This window comes from Hypomesus transpacificus, chromosome 26, assembly GCF_021917145.1.
Source record: "Hypomesus transpacificus isolate Combined female chromosome 26, fHypTra1, whole genome shotgun sequence".
NCBI lineage: Eukaryota > Metazoa > Chordata > Actinopteri > Osmeriformes > Osmeridae > Hypomesus > Hypomesus transpacificus.
This window is the reverse complement of record NC_061085.1, coordinates 5,250,623-5,266,669: the sequence shown is the minus strand read 5'-3', so window position 1 is coordinate 5,266,669 and position 16,047 is coordinate 5,250,623. Positions and strand designations below refer to the sequence as shown.

General features: G+C 40.6%; 1 protein-coding gene across 1 annotated transcript; it reads left to right on the top strand.

The window, feature by feature from the left end:
- The first annotated feature begins 11,766 nt into the window (after positions 1-11,766).
- Positions 11,767-13,248, top strand: LOC124487595 (potassium voltage-gated channel subfamily F member 1-like). The gene has a single exon (XM_047050021.1). It carries the CDS (start codon positions 11,767-11,769, stop codon positions 13,246-13,248), a length of 1,482 nt encoding a protein of 493 aa, XP_046905977.1.
- The last annotated feature ends 2,799 nt before the right edge of the window (positions 13,249-16,047 follow it).

The window sequence follows — 16,047 nt, the reverse complement described above, 5'->3', positions numbered from 1 at the left end:
CACCAATCAATAATTAACTATGTTGTGTGTATCACACTCTGCAGCCTGACACCTGTTTCCAAGCACATGTGGGAATGTTTATTTTTGTCACAAAATGAGTTACAATCAGGATGGTAAAGGTTTTAAACTGATACTTAGTATTAAAGTGTGCCTTGTGACTCAGATGACAATTCAGAAGGTTGAGTCTCAGTGTCTGTAGCAGCCAAATGGGTTTGCACAGCCAAAACTGTTGTCACTCAATGTGTAATGTCCCTGTTGTACACTGGGTGCTGCTGTTCATTGCACAGTTGTTTTTAGGTATATAGGTAGGAAGCCTACTGTTGTGGTAAGGTGTTGATCCTTGAAGGGCAAATGGTTTTGACCGCTATACTGCGAAGGTTTGAGCGAGTAAGATGTCGTTGCCCTGCGTTTTAATGGACAATTGTACAATAAATGGAGAACTGTTTAACGCAATCAAGACGTCTATGGAATTTATCTCGGTGACAGTAATCATCTTTAAAACTGTTCTAAGCGCGTCAACCAGGTTATTCCTGGGGAACAACAACCCAGTAGCTCAGTAGTATACTGTGCTCCCACAGTGTCCCTAGCTCAATATCCTTTGGAGTCTTAATTGTGAGGTAACTAATTAGTGTTCTCAGCAAGGCACAAGGTTATCTCACATTTATTTTATTACGAGATAGGGTACAATTTATGGGAAAAGTGTGATTGCGGCTGTCTTAATTGGGAAGTTTGTTTAGTTACACACCTACTGTTTTACATTAATATAAAATGTCCAAACATTTGGTGATACAGACAAGTTTTCATGGGGTGTAAAGTATGTATATTTATTTGGGGTTCAAGCCAAGGTGGGGCTGAAAGCCTATAGTTTTTGTGCTGATGTATTATTTTTCTGCAGAAATGAAGCTTGTTGATATCTTACGTTTCAATATATTGGCCAATGAACTTCCAAAGGGGAATGATTCAGCAAATACAATTTAAAAAGTCAACAACCATTGGGCCATTGACCATCACAACACTCACATGATATGTCCACACAAGACCAGGTAGTGGGTTAAACAAACTCTGAGATTAACCCTGAACTCTGAGTTGAGTTACTCTAACATGGGAAACTCTGAAAATTCAGTTCCAGAAAAGCTGATATGAATTTGTTAACTCAACTCGGAGTACGTCAACTCAGAGTTAACCGCGGGCATGAGAACTATTAAAAGCCAACATCAATGGAGCTCCGATTCTAGGATCCACCATGGCACACGGCAAAAAAAAACGTTGCATACTCCACCAAACTTCAGATACAAGTTTTATTTTGTGTTTATGGTCGAGCACATATTCCAGGAAAAAAGTAACACGGCTGTAGCAGCGTATACAAGTGGCGTGGGAGACAATTGCTGCCGAGTCAATGCATACATTTGAAGGCAATAGCCAGTCCATAAATTGAACATTTAGCCCCACTGTTTGTTAATATTACAGGAGAAAAAGTGTTCAATGTTTTATTAAATGTAAAACATACTACGAACCGGTAATGCATATTTTGCTTAGTCTATACGCTTGTGATTGAAGCCTCGAGGTCACCCTAGTTTTAATCATATTCGACATGATACTAAGTAAATATCAATTGGTGCCTATTTCAATTTGTAGTAGCAGTTTCCCCCAAGAGAATATTTTTAATCAAAAGATGATGATTAAGATGACGAAGAGACATTGACTGCTGCCGCAGAAATGGATGCAGAGAATTATGTATGTAGCTACTGGTAGTTTAGTACTCTCAACATCTACTTTTATTTAGGCTACAGGCTTGTACGGAATTGTCAGTTACACTGACATTGTGAGAATAATTAATATTAAAAAAACGATTTGCACATTCTGATCCTGTTGAACAAAGCATGGATGCTGTATACAGTGAGATGTTCATTTAATGGCAAGTGAATTTTGCATGTGGAACAGTGAAATGTAGCTAATGTATTTTCATATACCCCGTTACAAGTAAATGAGTTGTACAAATTGCACCTCGTGAAAAAAGTGCCAAAAACTGACCAAGAGATGGTGTAGGCCTACTTAAGGTATAAGAATAAAGGCTAATCTCCAAAAAGATTTACTGGAACACCAGTTATGGGAGGATGCATGGTCACAGGTGATGTTAATTGTAGGAACAATAACCTACATTAATATTAATAGTTGAATTTGCTGAATTTCTATTTTGACCAAGAGATGTTGTACATAGGAAAGAAGAATAAAGGCTGATCTTGTAAGGCTATCCACCTGCCCCCACTTCTCATATCTCTCACATCTTTGTAACTTACTGTAGCATTGCTAGACATGTTGATAAGTAAGGGTCAAAATTCTGGTGTGATTGTAGTTGTTCTTGGGTATAAAAGGAATTGTGAAGCATTGTTCTGTGGATTCTTGATCTCCTGAGACCTTCTCCTCAGCTCTGGCTTGGACTAGAACTACTCCTTCTTCCTCACCTCATGCTTTCTATCTCTGGTTTACAATAATCATGGTAGAGTAGGCATAAGAGTTAACTTAATTGATTGCATTCATTGCAATATGATAAAGTGATTATATTATTTAACCTTTATTTGACCAATCTTGCTCTGATTTAACCCAAAGAGTCGAATAACTGTTATTCCATTGCTATTGGCATTATTTGGTTAATGTTAATACACTGTTCAGTTTCCCATCTTCCTTCAAACCATAGGGGAATTTGTTTCGGTTGTTTGGCCAATATATTGACCCCCAACAATGTTGAAATAGATTTGCTGAAATAACAGTTGCAGGACGGTAGCCTACATCATGTAAATTAGGAATCATATGAATCATCTAAATTGTAGGAACAATAGCCGATAGAAATAGGCTACTCATTGTTGGATTTCTATTTGTAGGCAATAAAGAAGACCAAATATAATTTCAATTATTTGTCTTTATTTCGGTGCCAAAAGGCATTTGGTCAATTCTGAGTGCAAATCCACGGCGAGTAACACTATCGATGAAGACCCAAGGGCTGAGAATGTTGCTAAAATAAATTACAGATTGTGACAGGAAACGGTAACTTTAATTTAGGTATTCATCAGGGAATTAAAGTACATCAAACCGCAGTCTTAAAATCGTCTCCCGGCGTATAACTAAGCAAATTACATTTAGTTCGAGATCGCTCGGCTGAACCAGGAAATGATATGCCGTGTCTGCCAACGCTATCAGGCTAAGAAAGTGGGAGGGGATCGGTGGAAACGCAGAGTTTGGCATGGAAAACCTGCTAGCGAGCAGGTTAGTTTCAAGGAGTAAGTTACCATGGAAACTTACCAAAAGGTTTCGTTACCTCTCTTTCTGGAACGTGGAACTCGGAGTATGCCTCTTTTCAGGGTTAAACAACTCAAGTTTTCATTAAACCCGCTACTTCGAATACCCCCCAGAAGACAGTTTCATTCAAATCAACCATTAGGGAGCACAAAGAAATGGGCATGGTTTAACACAATTTCAGCCATAAATAACCATAAATCTGTGACAGTTTGTCCAAACACCAGACAAAAATGTCCAATGATACTAGACACAGAAATGGCTATATTTGATATAAGCATAACCATCTAAGCAATTTGATATTGCTTAGATGGTTTTGGGAGCAGTGTTCCCGCCTTCGTCTACGGAGACACAAAACTTTTTTTTAGAAGTACACAAATCTTTTTTGCAAGTTACAAATCATTTTTGTAAGTACACAACTTTTTTTTGCTTTATGTAAAATAAACATTTTACAAGTCGTTTTTCAATTGGTAAAATCTTGCCAGACAGTAGGTAAGAAAGTAACGGCTAGCTGTCGTAAGTCACTTGTGAAATGCATAGATAATGTTTAACAGTAAAATCTTAATTTAGCTTGCACCTAGGTTAAAACATATTAGAGTGTGCTAATGTAGCGCCCCCCACAGTACATTTGACTACGCCTCCCCTTGAGCTAACTGAGAATAGTGTAGACTAGAGCGAGGAAACTCTGCCCCAATGGGTGTACAGACACAGGTAAGTTAGAAAAATAAAAAATTACAGTCTTTATTTCATATTGAAGGAGGTCGTACAGGCTGGTCAATAAATACATTAAAAGGTGGGAATCTTCATTGGCAAGTTAAAATCAGTCAAGCCAAAGAGGATGAAAGCTAGTGAAAGCTACGGTCTTGATACCACACGTGAATAAAGTGCACGCAACCCTTAGGGCAACCCACTGCAAACTTCAAGTTCTGGTGAACCACTCGGATAATTGCTACGGACAACACAGCACTGCAAACTAGTCACTCAGTGAAGTTATACTATGAGGCCGGCTTCCCAAAGCTTACAGGGTGTTATGGCTTGACCAATAATGGGGCTGACTCCAGGGAAGACAATGAACAAAACAAAAGAAAGGAAATTCCCCTAACCTGGGGCTCACAACACGTTCACCAAGACATACAACAGTCCCCAGGCTAGAGGGAAAATCAAAACCCAGTCACTCAGGGTACAAACTCACATGCGTACAACACATATTAAAAAGAACAGCAGCTAGCACGCCGCAAAGCTGCGTTGGTCTGTGCAATATTAGTGCAGACTGATTCACTGCTGATCAATCAGAACGTCGCTGGGACCACGATTCACGGCCACGTCTCTGCTGGCTCCCAAACTTGCACAAGCCACAGCACCCAAACCACTGCCTCACACACAATGCTAACAGCATGGAAGAGCTACCTTGCTAAGGACCCCAGGTGTCTGTATTTATGCCAGTCCCAATTACTGCCCATGCCCCGCCCCTAATAATGATGTCATAGAAGCACAGGGAAGAGAAACCTAAAGCAACAAGTTCCACAGGCTACACTAACATTAGCAATAACGTCAGCAAGTTTGAAGTGTATGCATAGGCTAACCATTAAATTAGCAGCACATTTCCCGTATTCAACAATAATTAAACATGGACTGGATGCACGGGCACCATCTCGCAGTCTCTTTCTTATAATTTTTTTCCCCTGACTCCTGTTATCGTTTTGAGCCCATTTTACAAAAGTTGACCTAGCCTACTGTCAAAGTTCGTCAGCCCACTGAGGGAAGGGCACCCACAGCGAGCTTGGGAAGTTGAGTGTGAAGTTGAGTGTTTTGTAATATACGTGTCTAATATTTCTATACAAAAATAATATCGGTATTCTAAGTATTATAACCTGGGCTCGACATTAAGGCTTGTCCGGCACAAGTGGATTTTTTGCAGGGCAAGTGGAAGAGAACTTTACTTGTCCCACTGGACAAGTTTAAACTCAAACAAAATAAAATGCTATGTTACTTCACATTGTGTTCCAATCAATATGTCTATTTTACCGATTTTATTTGACCAAATTCTGCATTAACAAAACACAAAATAAGTGGCTTAGTCCCAAGATCTCTACAGACCGTGCAGCAAATTTAATGCTCAACACTTTAACGGGGGCTTATTACTTGAAAGAGGAATTATTTACTGTGTCATCTCAGTTACACTATCAGGGCTTTAAAAAACAGTGACTTGTAGGCAAATAGCTAGGAGAACACAACATTTCATAATAAATCAGTAAATCAAGCAACACTGTAAGACCCAGTGAAATGTTATACAGCTAGCAAACTAACGTTAGCTATCATCGCTACGACATTGGCGAAGTCTACTTCGGTAGGCTATCCTGAGTATTTGCAAGCTATCTAAACTTATACTGTATCTAAAATAAGAGAAATAGCCCCGAGACGAGCTTTCACGGGTGTTCGCGTGTCTATGTTGCTTCACGCCGTGGGCCTGCACCTCGTACATTACTGTTTACAACGTTACGGTGCGTTCACACTGCAGCGGGGCGGGCAGAGCGGGGCGTCGGCTTCCAATTCATTTTCAATTAAACCAGGCGTTGACACCCGCGTAGGGCATTGTGGGAAGGCGAGCGGGGCGTCGACGCTCGCGTAGGGCATTGTGGGAAGGCGAGTGGGGCGAAAGTTTGATTTCTCAACTGTATGTAAATGTGGAGCGTGAAAACGCCAGCGATGGCCAATCGGGTTGGTTTCTTGTTTCTTGTAACGTAGCAACTGTTGGTTATGGTAAACATTTCTAGGTTTGACAATGTCAAGATGGAAGAGCAACTCATCGTATGTGTGTCATCATACCCAGTACTGTATAATACGTCTATGTTCGATTACAGAGACGTAAACACAAAAGATTATGCCTGGCGCAGGGTTGCTGAGGTTGTCGGCGTCCCTGGTTTGTTGTATTTTGTACTTTAATTCAGTTTCTTCACATTACGTAACTTTCTTCTGTGCTAGCTGCATAGTCTAGCTAGCTCACCCGGCACACGATTGACATTCAACGCTGAAATGCTTGCTGGCAGCCACTCGCTATCCATACAGTAAATGAATAGTGGCAAGTCATAATCTAGCAATTGATTTGCAGAGATTTCCAGTAATATAATAAAAGGTTACACAAGTCAACGTTTATGTCTGATGCATCTTTTTTTCCAGCCGGAACAAGACCCGTTACAGGGACCATGGGAGATTGCCTACAGTGTTAGATTTACAGCTTCGATTGAAATCGGAGACGATATTATGAGTAAAGACAAGTTCCTTGATATGTGTTGTCAATATTGTCAAATAAAAGTCTCAACTTTTTACTTACGAAGAATTTGTTTGTGGGAGTGACGCGAGTTTTTTCAGGAAAGAATGACGTGTCCGGCTTGGCCGTTTGTGACAGGCAGCTATGACGGTAGTAGCACTGTTTAGCTTCGATTTGAGCAGATTTATAAAAAAACTTGGAAAAACAACATGAACTAGCTAGATTATGTACACTGTAAGCTAAATGTACATGCCTTGTTTGGCCAATTCGGTCGATTGTGGAAGAATCTCAAACGTATTTTAGTTATCGAGAGGAGTATCCAGCCATAGCGCTAGCTACTTTTAGGACAGGATAATTCCGGTTTCCCCTATGTCTCCACTAGTCACTAAAATGGTCATAACTTTTAATCAAAATATGGTATTTCTAATCTGTCTTCTGTTCTACATTGCCCACAGACCTGTGGATATTCCACCACCATATTCCACAAAGTATTTCTCTATCTTGTAATTAAGTGGTTAAAAATTAATTTGTCTGATGAGGTATGGTGGATGGAGAAGTTTTTGTAAAGAATGGCTGCCTGAAACCACTTTGATAAAATATGATTTGCCTCAAGTGATCATATATTTATTGACATGATAAAAATCCCTTAGTTCTCTTCTTCAAGATGGTATAAACAGTTAAGGTGTATGATTTAATATGAAAATTCATAAAATATGAATATTAATATGAATATCATATTTCAACAGCTTATGGAATGTTCGGAATGTTGTCTCAGGCAGTAAAGGGTTAATTGATTTCACCTGTCGCTTGTTTGACCCATTTAGTTTGTTATTTAAACCCCAGATTTTCCTAGTTTCTTTGCGAAGTCTTACTCTTTTCCTTAAATAGTCAGTCTGAGCCTTGTTACATTCAGTTTTGTCCGTTTCTGTGATTGACCATTTGCTTGTCTTCCGACCATGTTTTTGAGTAACCTCTATGGCCCTGTCTTCCTGTGTATCGACTACTGCCTGTTCCTGGACTACCCTGTTCTTAATAAACCCTCTGTACTTGGATCCTGAGTCTGGTCTGGTTACAAGTAATGTGAAATGTGCAAAGGTGATAGACCTCTTAATAGCGCGTTCGACATGGACTGACTTCATGCAACGCTGCAGCCGGCTGACTTGAAACAGTGAATTCTGGTTAGACTTTTTGTCTGACTTGAGACGGCGCCGAGGATGGGTCACTGTGACGTCGCCATCTAAGTACCGTGAGATCGATTCGAAAACTGCCGGCTGTGTAGCCGAGTGGATTTTCTTAAGAGCAACTGCACGGGTTCTAGTGACGACACAACTATTTCATGATTGGCCAGACTGGCGTGTTTTGTAATTATTCTGAAACCTTCAGTTTCGCCAATGCTCAAATCCAGACCAAACTGTTTAATTGAATTAAAAATGTATTGAAGAAATGGTTTTATTCCGCCTCTTTACTAACGGAAAGACTACGTTTAATTATAAGTAAAGTAAGCAAACAGCGCTTAATTGGCCGTGACTGACGTCAACGCAGCAAACCACGAGAAGCTGAAATGTCCGACTTCACAGAGCCGTTTTCAACTCCTCCCCGACTGTAAGCGCCAGTCGTTTCATGCACCCGCAGTCCATGTCGAACGCACCTATTGATACAGCATGGACAGACTTTGTGTGGAGTGGACACCGTTTCAAGACACTGCTATGAAAAGTGGAGGGACATTGACATTTCTCACCCCAAGCTACCCACCCATAGTTTTTTGAGCTTTATGTAACATAAACATTTTACAAGCCGATTTTTGGTAAAATCCTGTTTACACTGTAAAACATTTTTTTTAAACTACCGCACTTTTTCTGTAAATTGTTTTTTTCTGTATTTCTGAATAACATGAAATACGGATAGAAAGACAATGGCAAACTGTACATTTATAATTTTACATAAGAATTACAGCCAAATGTTGTTACTTAAAAATACACAAACATTTGTTTTTAACAAATATTAATAACATTTTCACAAAAGAAATATTTTAAAACACATGACTTCACTTAATCAAAACTAGCTATTTTAACAGTTATTTTGAAGATATTTACTCTCATCCCACGGAAAAATAACTTAATAACATCATTTTTGGTTTAGACATAGGAACCTTGAATTGTGAACTGAGCTCGGGTAGTTGACGTCATGCAATCCCAGCATGCACCAGTCAATTTCAAAGACTACAAAAGCCTGCAAAAGCCTTTTTGGGGCTATCTCGTTGTTTATGATTATTGACCAATGCACTTATAGTAAAGCTCTCTCTTGAAAGTCGCTTTTGATAAAAGCGTCTGCTAAATGAATAAATGGAATGACGCCAGAGTAGGACAAAGCAAAGTTGATTAGATAGTTGTGTAGCAAAAATGCCGCTGTTACCCAGAATGCCCCGTGGCAAGCTGAAAAGCTACAGAGTTAAAGGTTTGAACTTAGTTAGATAATCATTGTTTAGAGTTTTGTTATTGTGTTCGTTCTGTTTTGATACATTAAGTGTTCACCCTAAGTGTGAATGTTGTCCAGTTAGATGCCTATCCAACCTGCCTTTTAAATTAACGTGCAACGAGATATAATCTTATCCTAATTGTACAGCTATCGGGCGCTACAGGTATAACCTGAGGCGCTGGAAATGACTGTAGTATTTTGAATAATGATTGCAGCATCTGAATGCTGTGTGTTGGGCACACAAGATGCTATGAATGAACATGTAAAATCTTTATAACTTAATTAGGCGTCATTCATTATTTTTTCTTATTGAAAATGCAGTTTTTTTACAGAGAAGTTATATTAATAAAACTCATATTTACCGGCAAAGAACAGCTTGTAATGTGATATTACAGATATATCTTGTACAAAATTACAATTATTTTTTGGTTAATTGATGTTAATGAAAAACATATTTTTTACCTAAATTTAATGGGTGTAATTTGGCGTCCCAGCTGCCAGATTGTGCACAGGTTTTTTTTACAGTGTAGGTGTGTTTGGCGACGACGTGTGTCTCACATGGCTTAGTGGCGACGTACTTAGTAGGCGTATTTTTAAATACTTTCGAACACACTTCGCCGTGACGTCGCCGCCGGTAGACGTTCCTTACATGCCGTCGCCATCAAGTCGCCGCCAGCCTCTCATTTTCAGTCCCTTTCAAAAATCCCCACGGTCAGGCGGCGACATATGGTTAGGCTGCTCCTTCTCCTGGTAAGCCTTAGAATTAGGGGCGGTCTTTCCTACAGGCGGTATAGGCGGTCGCCTAGGGCGCCACACAGAGGGGGGCGCAAAAAAATGCGGCCAGCTAAAAAAACAAAAAAAATGTTTTTATTTTTACTTTTTTGTTGCTGGGCAGTTTTTTTTGCGCCCCCTTCTTTATCTCCAACCAATATTTTGACATTCAAAAAATAAATCTAACATTAGGGTAAAATAAGCCAGGTATACGTCCCCTTAAAAAAGCAAGCTTGGTGTTATCAGAACATGCTAGCACAGTGAGGCGTTTGGTTAGAGTGTGTATGTTCAAGAACTTTGAAGAACGAAATAATGAAGAGGCAAAAGCTATCAAGGGCGAAATTTAAGAAGAAAAGAAAGGAAGAATAAGAGAAATGTGCAAAGGCGAAAGGTAAATCCTTTTACCCGGGCACTTTAGTGGAGTTAAGAAGAAAAGATGTACCTTATCATTGAACGTTTTTCTACTCCCTGTCACATAGTTCTTTAAGGATTTTACAGTAGCCTACATCAAAAATGATATGTCCATTTATTCTACGTTATACAAAAAAAACACGATTAAAATAGGGGCGCACATATATAGCCAATTAGCCAGTGCAACAACACTACAAATATCCCTTAATGCCTAATGGGTGTGCTATGCAACGAGTAAGATATTTGTAGTGTTGTTGCATGAGGCATTAAGGAAGACAAACACGGCAATTTGTCAACAAGTGAGGAATACTGGTAAAAATCCAAGTGTTGTATTGTCAACTTTAGCGAATGGATTGTATGTAATCTTGCTATAGATAGTTAGCTAACGCTAGCTAGCCAGTAACTTCTGACGTTCCTTGTTATTGTCATTCAGTCGAAACATCAGTTCAAGTTCAGCTGTAGGCTACCGCAATTTGCATCATTTTCGATGTGTCATGACATTTTGGTGAATTCCGTTTTGTCTAATTTTGTTCAGGGAGATTGATTGCTTAACATGAGTGAATATGTATGGTGGCCCTAAAGTGCAAATCACACCCCCTAATATGAGTACACTTCTAAGATTGTTGTTTGCCAGGCATCAACAGAACAGAAGACTAAAAAAACATTATTTGCAGGCGATGAGGGAGTGAATGTGACCGTGCACCGTGTGTGCACCGTTGAACAGGGGGGCGTGGCCGGAGCATAGTTCAGCACAGACTTGACATTTTCTCAGGGATTTTGTTCTTTATTTAATGTTTATTCATCGTTGTGATCGTTGTTGTGTTTATTTGAAAGAAATGCAGTCTTGCAGGGCAAAATAAAGTTTGAAAGTTGCAATTCCGTTTTTGTGCAAAAGCTTGCTTTTGCTTAGGGGGGGGGGGGGGGGGGGGGGGGGGGGGGTGCCGCCACGAGTGAAGCTCGCCTAGAGCGCCAAATGTGCTAGGACCGCCCCTGCTTAGAATATGAATATCCCTTTCCGCTTGCCATACATGTCACACGCGCTAATGTAATGCAAAGTTTACAAAGGTCACGTCGCCGCTATCAAAGTTTCCACACGTACTACGTCGCCGCCATCACCCCCATGGGAACCAATAATAAAAAGGCTGAGACCACAGGGACAATGTGGTCTATTGTATGCTGTATGGGTGTGCGCGTAGCGACGGTTGCAACCCCCCCCCCCACATCCCCTCCCCCCCGCCATAGCGATTTTACATGACGCGCTCTCTGCAACTGTGCGCGCACTCCTGTCGCATTAACTTTCACCAACCATTGACAGCTTTAAGCAAACAATATGCTAGTGCTGCGGAGTAGTGCTGCCGCAACCAATTATTAAGCGAAACTAGGGTATTTATTAGGACAATCCCATTCGGGGTTGTTTTTCTTAAGCAGATTCCAAAACTTTACAATGGCGACTTTAGATTTTGTGCATGCGTATTTTCATTTTTAATTTACTTATTTTAGTGACCGTGTCTTGAATTGTATTGAGTTTTTCTGGCAATACGAGGATCGGTATGTGGGAACGTAGGAGTCGGTATGCTTATTGCAATGGCTCGGAAGCCAGCGAGAAGGCTGAAATTATTGTAAATATCGGCGGAGTTAAGCAGGTGTTGTATGGAGACGTACTGAACCGCTACCCGGAGACGCGACTGGCAGAATTGGTGAAGTGCTCCATTGGTAGTACGGAGGATTTCTTCTCATTTTGTGACGATTATGACCCTGGAAAGGGGGAGTTTTATTTTGATAGGGACCCAGATGCCTTTAAGTGTATAATTGAGTTGTATTACTACGGCGAGATACACATGAAACGAGGCATATGTCCGATTTGTTTCATGAAGGAGATGGAGTTCTGGAAAATCGACCCAGATTTCTTGGACGAGTGCTGTACAAGCAACCTGAATGAAGTGGAATATGAGCTTGCAGAGATAGCCGAAAAAGTTAAAACGATTCTGGTTGACCAGGAAGAGGATCTATCCTCCAGAGACTGGCAGCGGTTCCAAATGTTCCTCTGGAGACTTATGGAGAAGCCAGACTCCTCTATGCCAGCGCGCATTATCGCCATCATCTCTTTCCTCTTCATTCTTATATCCTCCGTGGTGATGTGTATGGGCACCATACCTGACCTGCAGGTGGAGGGCGCCGAAGGAAATCACACTGAGCACCCAACCTTGGAAACCATTGAGACGGTTTGCATCGGTTGGTTTACTGTTGAGTATGTTTTACGTCTGATATCCTCTGCAAATAAGGTGAAATTCGTCCTGTCTTTCATGAATATAATAGACTTTATGTCCATTATGCCTTTCTATGTGGTACTGACATTGACCTCCCTGGGCACGACGATGATGGAGCTCGTTAACGTGCAACAGGCAGTTCAGGCGCTGCGCATTATGCGCATTGCACGTATCTTCAAGCTGGCGCGCCATTCCGCAGGGCTACAAACTCTCACCTCTGCACTAAAGAGTAGTTTTAAAGAGCTAGGACTACTTCTCATGTACATGGGTGTGGGAGTTTTCCTTTTCTCTGCGCTGGGCTACACACTCGAGCAGAGCCATCCGGAAACAATGTTCACCAGCATCCCACAGTCCTTCTGGTGGGCCGTCATTACCATGACAACGGTTGGCTATGGGGACATCTACCCCAAAACCACCCTTGGTCGGTGTAACGCCGCCGTGAGCTTTCTCTGTGGGGTTATTGCCATTGCGCTGCCCATACATCCCATCATTAATAACTTTGTCATATTCTACAATAAGCAAAGGGTGCTGGAGACCGCTGCCAAGCACGAAATCGAGCTCATGGCTTTGCGCTCCAAGGAGGGCGCAGAGATGACTGGGTCCCGAAAGCTGCGCAGGCCTGTCCGCGCTGAGACCGCGGAGTGGGACTTCGCCATCGGCTCTTCTCACAGTGACACCTCTATACCCCTACTGAATGACTCGACCAAAATTGTTAGGGCGCAAACGCCCAGCCTGGGCACAAGCTTTGATAGTTCATGCCATTGAATCTATTTTTGTCGCAGCGCGACTTGTCAGTTTGAAGATGTATATTGCAAAAAGAAAGCATCCAAAATACAAACAACCCTAGTATGGCTTAGCCTATTATTTCGGAATATTAGAACATAGGTAAATTGTATGTATCTAATCCATACATATCGTTATGTATCTAATGTATATACAATAAGTAGCCAAGTGAATAAGGTGTAAATTGCTTAAAATGAATTGTATTATAGGCTAGTTTAACTATACTAGTAGTACTAATATCTATTTTTGTCGCAGCGCGACTTGTCAGTTTGAAGATTCATACTACAAAAAGAAAGCATCCATTAGATTTTAAAAAGAAAAACAGCCCTAGTATGGCTTAGCTTATTATTTTGAAATATTTTAAGATAGGTAAATTGATTGCATCTAATCCCTGTATGCAACTAATCCATACATATCGTTATATATCTAAGTAGTGAATAAATTGTAAATTGCTTAAAATGTATTGTATTATAGGCTAGTTGAACTATAGGGAAACCCTGTCAGCATTTATATCTTCATGGAATATATTTAGGCTACATTCAGCCGTCATTTAGCAGACACTCTTATCCAGAGCGACTTACAGTAAGTACAGGGACATTCCCCCTAGGCAAGTAGGGTGAAGTGCCTTGCCCAAGGACACAACGATTTTTGATTACAAGCCCGATTCCCTAACCGCTCAGCCACCTGACATATTGAACAGCTTACAGTATTATAGCCTACATACTTTGTTCATGCACTTTTGAGAAATGTTAAGTGCTAAAGCAACTGTATGTCTCCCTCATCTTTGTCATTCATCATAGTAACATGTACAGTGCGTCCACTTTTCATCTGTTTACATGTATTCTATTAAATTAATTTGAATCATTAATATCTCACTAATTAGATCTAGATTAGTCTGTTGCATTATTTAAACGCAACGGTGCAAAACAGTCTTGTCAGCTAGTAATAGCTTGGATTTAGATTTAGATTAAAAGCCATTGACCACTACTTTCTCACTGACAGAGGTGGGCTGAACTGGCTGCCAGACACATTTCCTTAAGTACATTTAGCTGTAGGACATTCAGTCAGTATTGGGCTTGCATTTTACAGCAGCCCTTGCAGTGTCCCCTCAAGGTGTGTGGTGTGGTTGGGCAGGCACAGAAAGAACAGAGGGAGGGAGGGGGTGGGTGGTGTGGTGGAGGTTAGCAAACAGCTCATCAAGCTTTCCACCCACACATCTCCTGTTCCGTGGGCCCTATCTCCCCTTGGCAGTGACCAATCGCACTAACACATGCCAGGACTAGTGAGAGAGAGCATTTTGTGTTCCATGACAGGTGAACCTAGAATTTCAACGTCTGTCATTGTGCTCAGGAACAATGTATTCCTCTTTCTCACACGCATTACACAAATGACATTGCATTACATTTCATTTAGCAGACGCTCTTATCCACAGTGACTTACAGTAAGTACAGGGACATTCCCCCAAGTAGGGTGAAGTGCCTTGCCCATGGACACAACATCATATGGCATGGCCAGGATCGAACCGACAACCTTCTGATTAATAGCCCGGTTCCCTAACCGTGTATACACTTACAGAAAGTACACATGCAAGTGCACAAATGTAAATGCATGGAAACACATTTCAGATAGTGTCTCTACTACTGTATAAACAGACACCCACAAACAAACTGTCTGCTAAACATGAACAACACTGATACTGTATGGACCATCACCTCATAATTTCTGTTGAACTGACATTGATTGCATTGTACATGTCAGTGCAATAGCCAGAGGCATTTCAAACAAGGTCAGCACTCAGGACCACATTCAGTCACCAGCCAACAGAAACCCACACATTGCCTCCAAAAATACATTTAGACAGACCATCTTGCCAAAAAGAAAAATATACTGTACATAGTTATCATACAGTAATCTTTAAGAAGACACTTTAAAAATCTTTAAAACAGGTCCCTCTTCCTAGATAAAATCCACAAGTCTAAAGTGATGGACTGCTTTTCAGTTACATGGATTGGTGTTGAATTACCCACCTACAATTGTGGCAACAGGACACAGGACACTCATCCCTTACCCTCCCTTTTCCCTCTCCCAATTTAAGATTAGGATTTTCAACCAATGGCTGTCTATAAATAAGGAGAGCCCTTCTGGTTATCCTTGTGGGAAAATGAACTGCAGAGAATACAGTGGTGCAGCATTATAGATAGATTTTAGTGTGCACAAAACCGGGGGTTGGGTGATTCTGAATCACATTGTTTTTTGGAGTGCAATTTGAAGAGGTCTATCCTTAAACCATTGATCAGTTAACAACAATTAAAGATAGTGATTAATTTATTACTTCTATACTCTCTGAAATGTTCTGAATATAATAAACAATGTTTGATGTATACCTTGTAATGTTAAGCTCATGAGCACATAACCCTTGGTTTTGTCCAGGAGAGAAATATGTATTGAAATATCTATCAATTATGTTTATTGTATCATTGATAAACTGTCATTATACTGTTTTACTATGCCTGCATAGCCATAAGTTGGGTCTTTATAAGAAGCGACTAGGAAATGCCAGTGACACTGGGGTAGATCACAGGTCACAATATTACCAAAGTGTTTAATGCCATACAACTTTGAATGAGGAAAATAGAAGGAGTGACAAGGCCATTTCTAGGAGCCCTATCTAAAGACCTAAACAAAAGCTATCTAGCATAGTGTCCTTTTTCAGTGCCTGCGAAGGCAATGTTAAATCATATTGTATCCTCCCATATTGTGATACCATATATTCTCTTGATT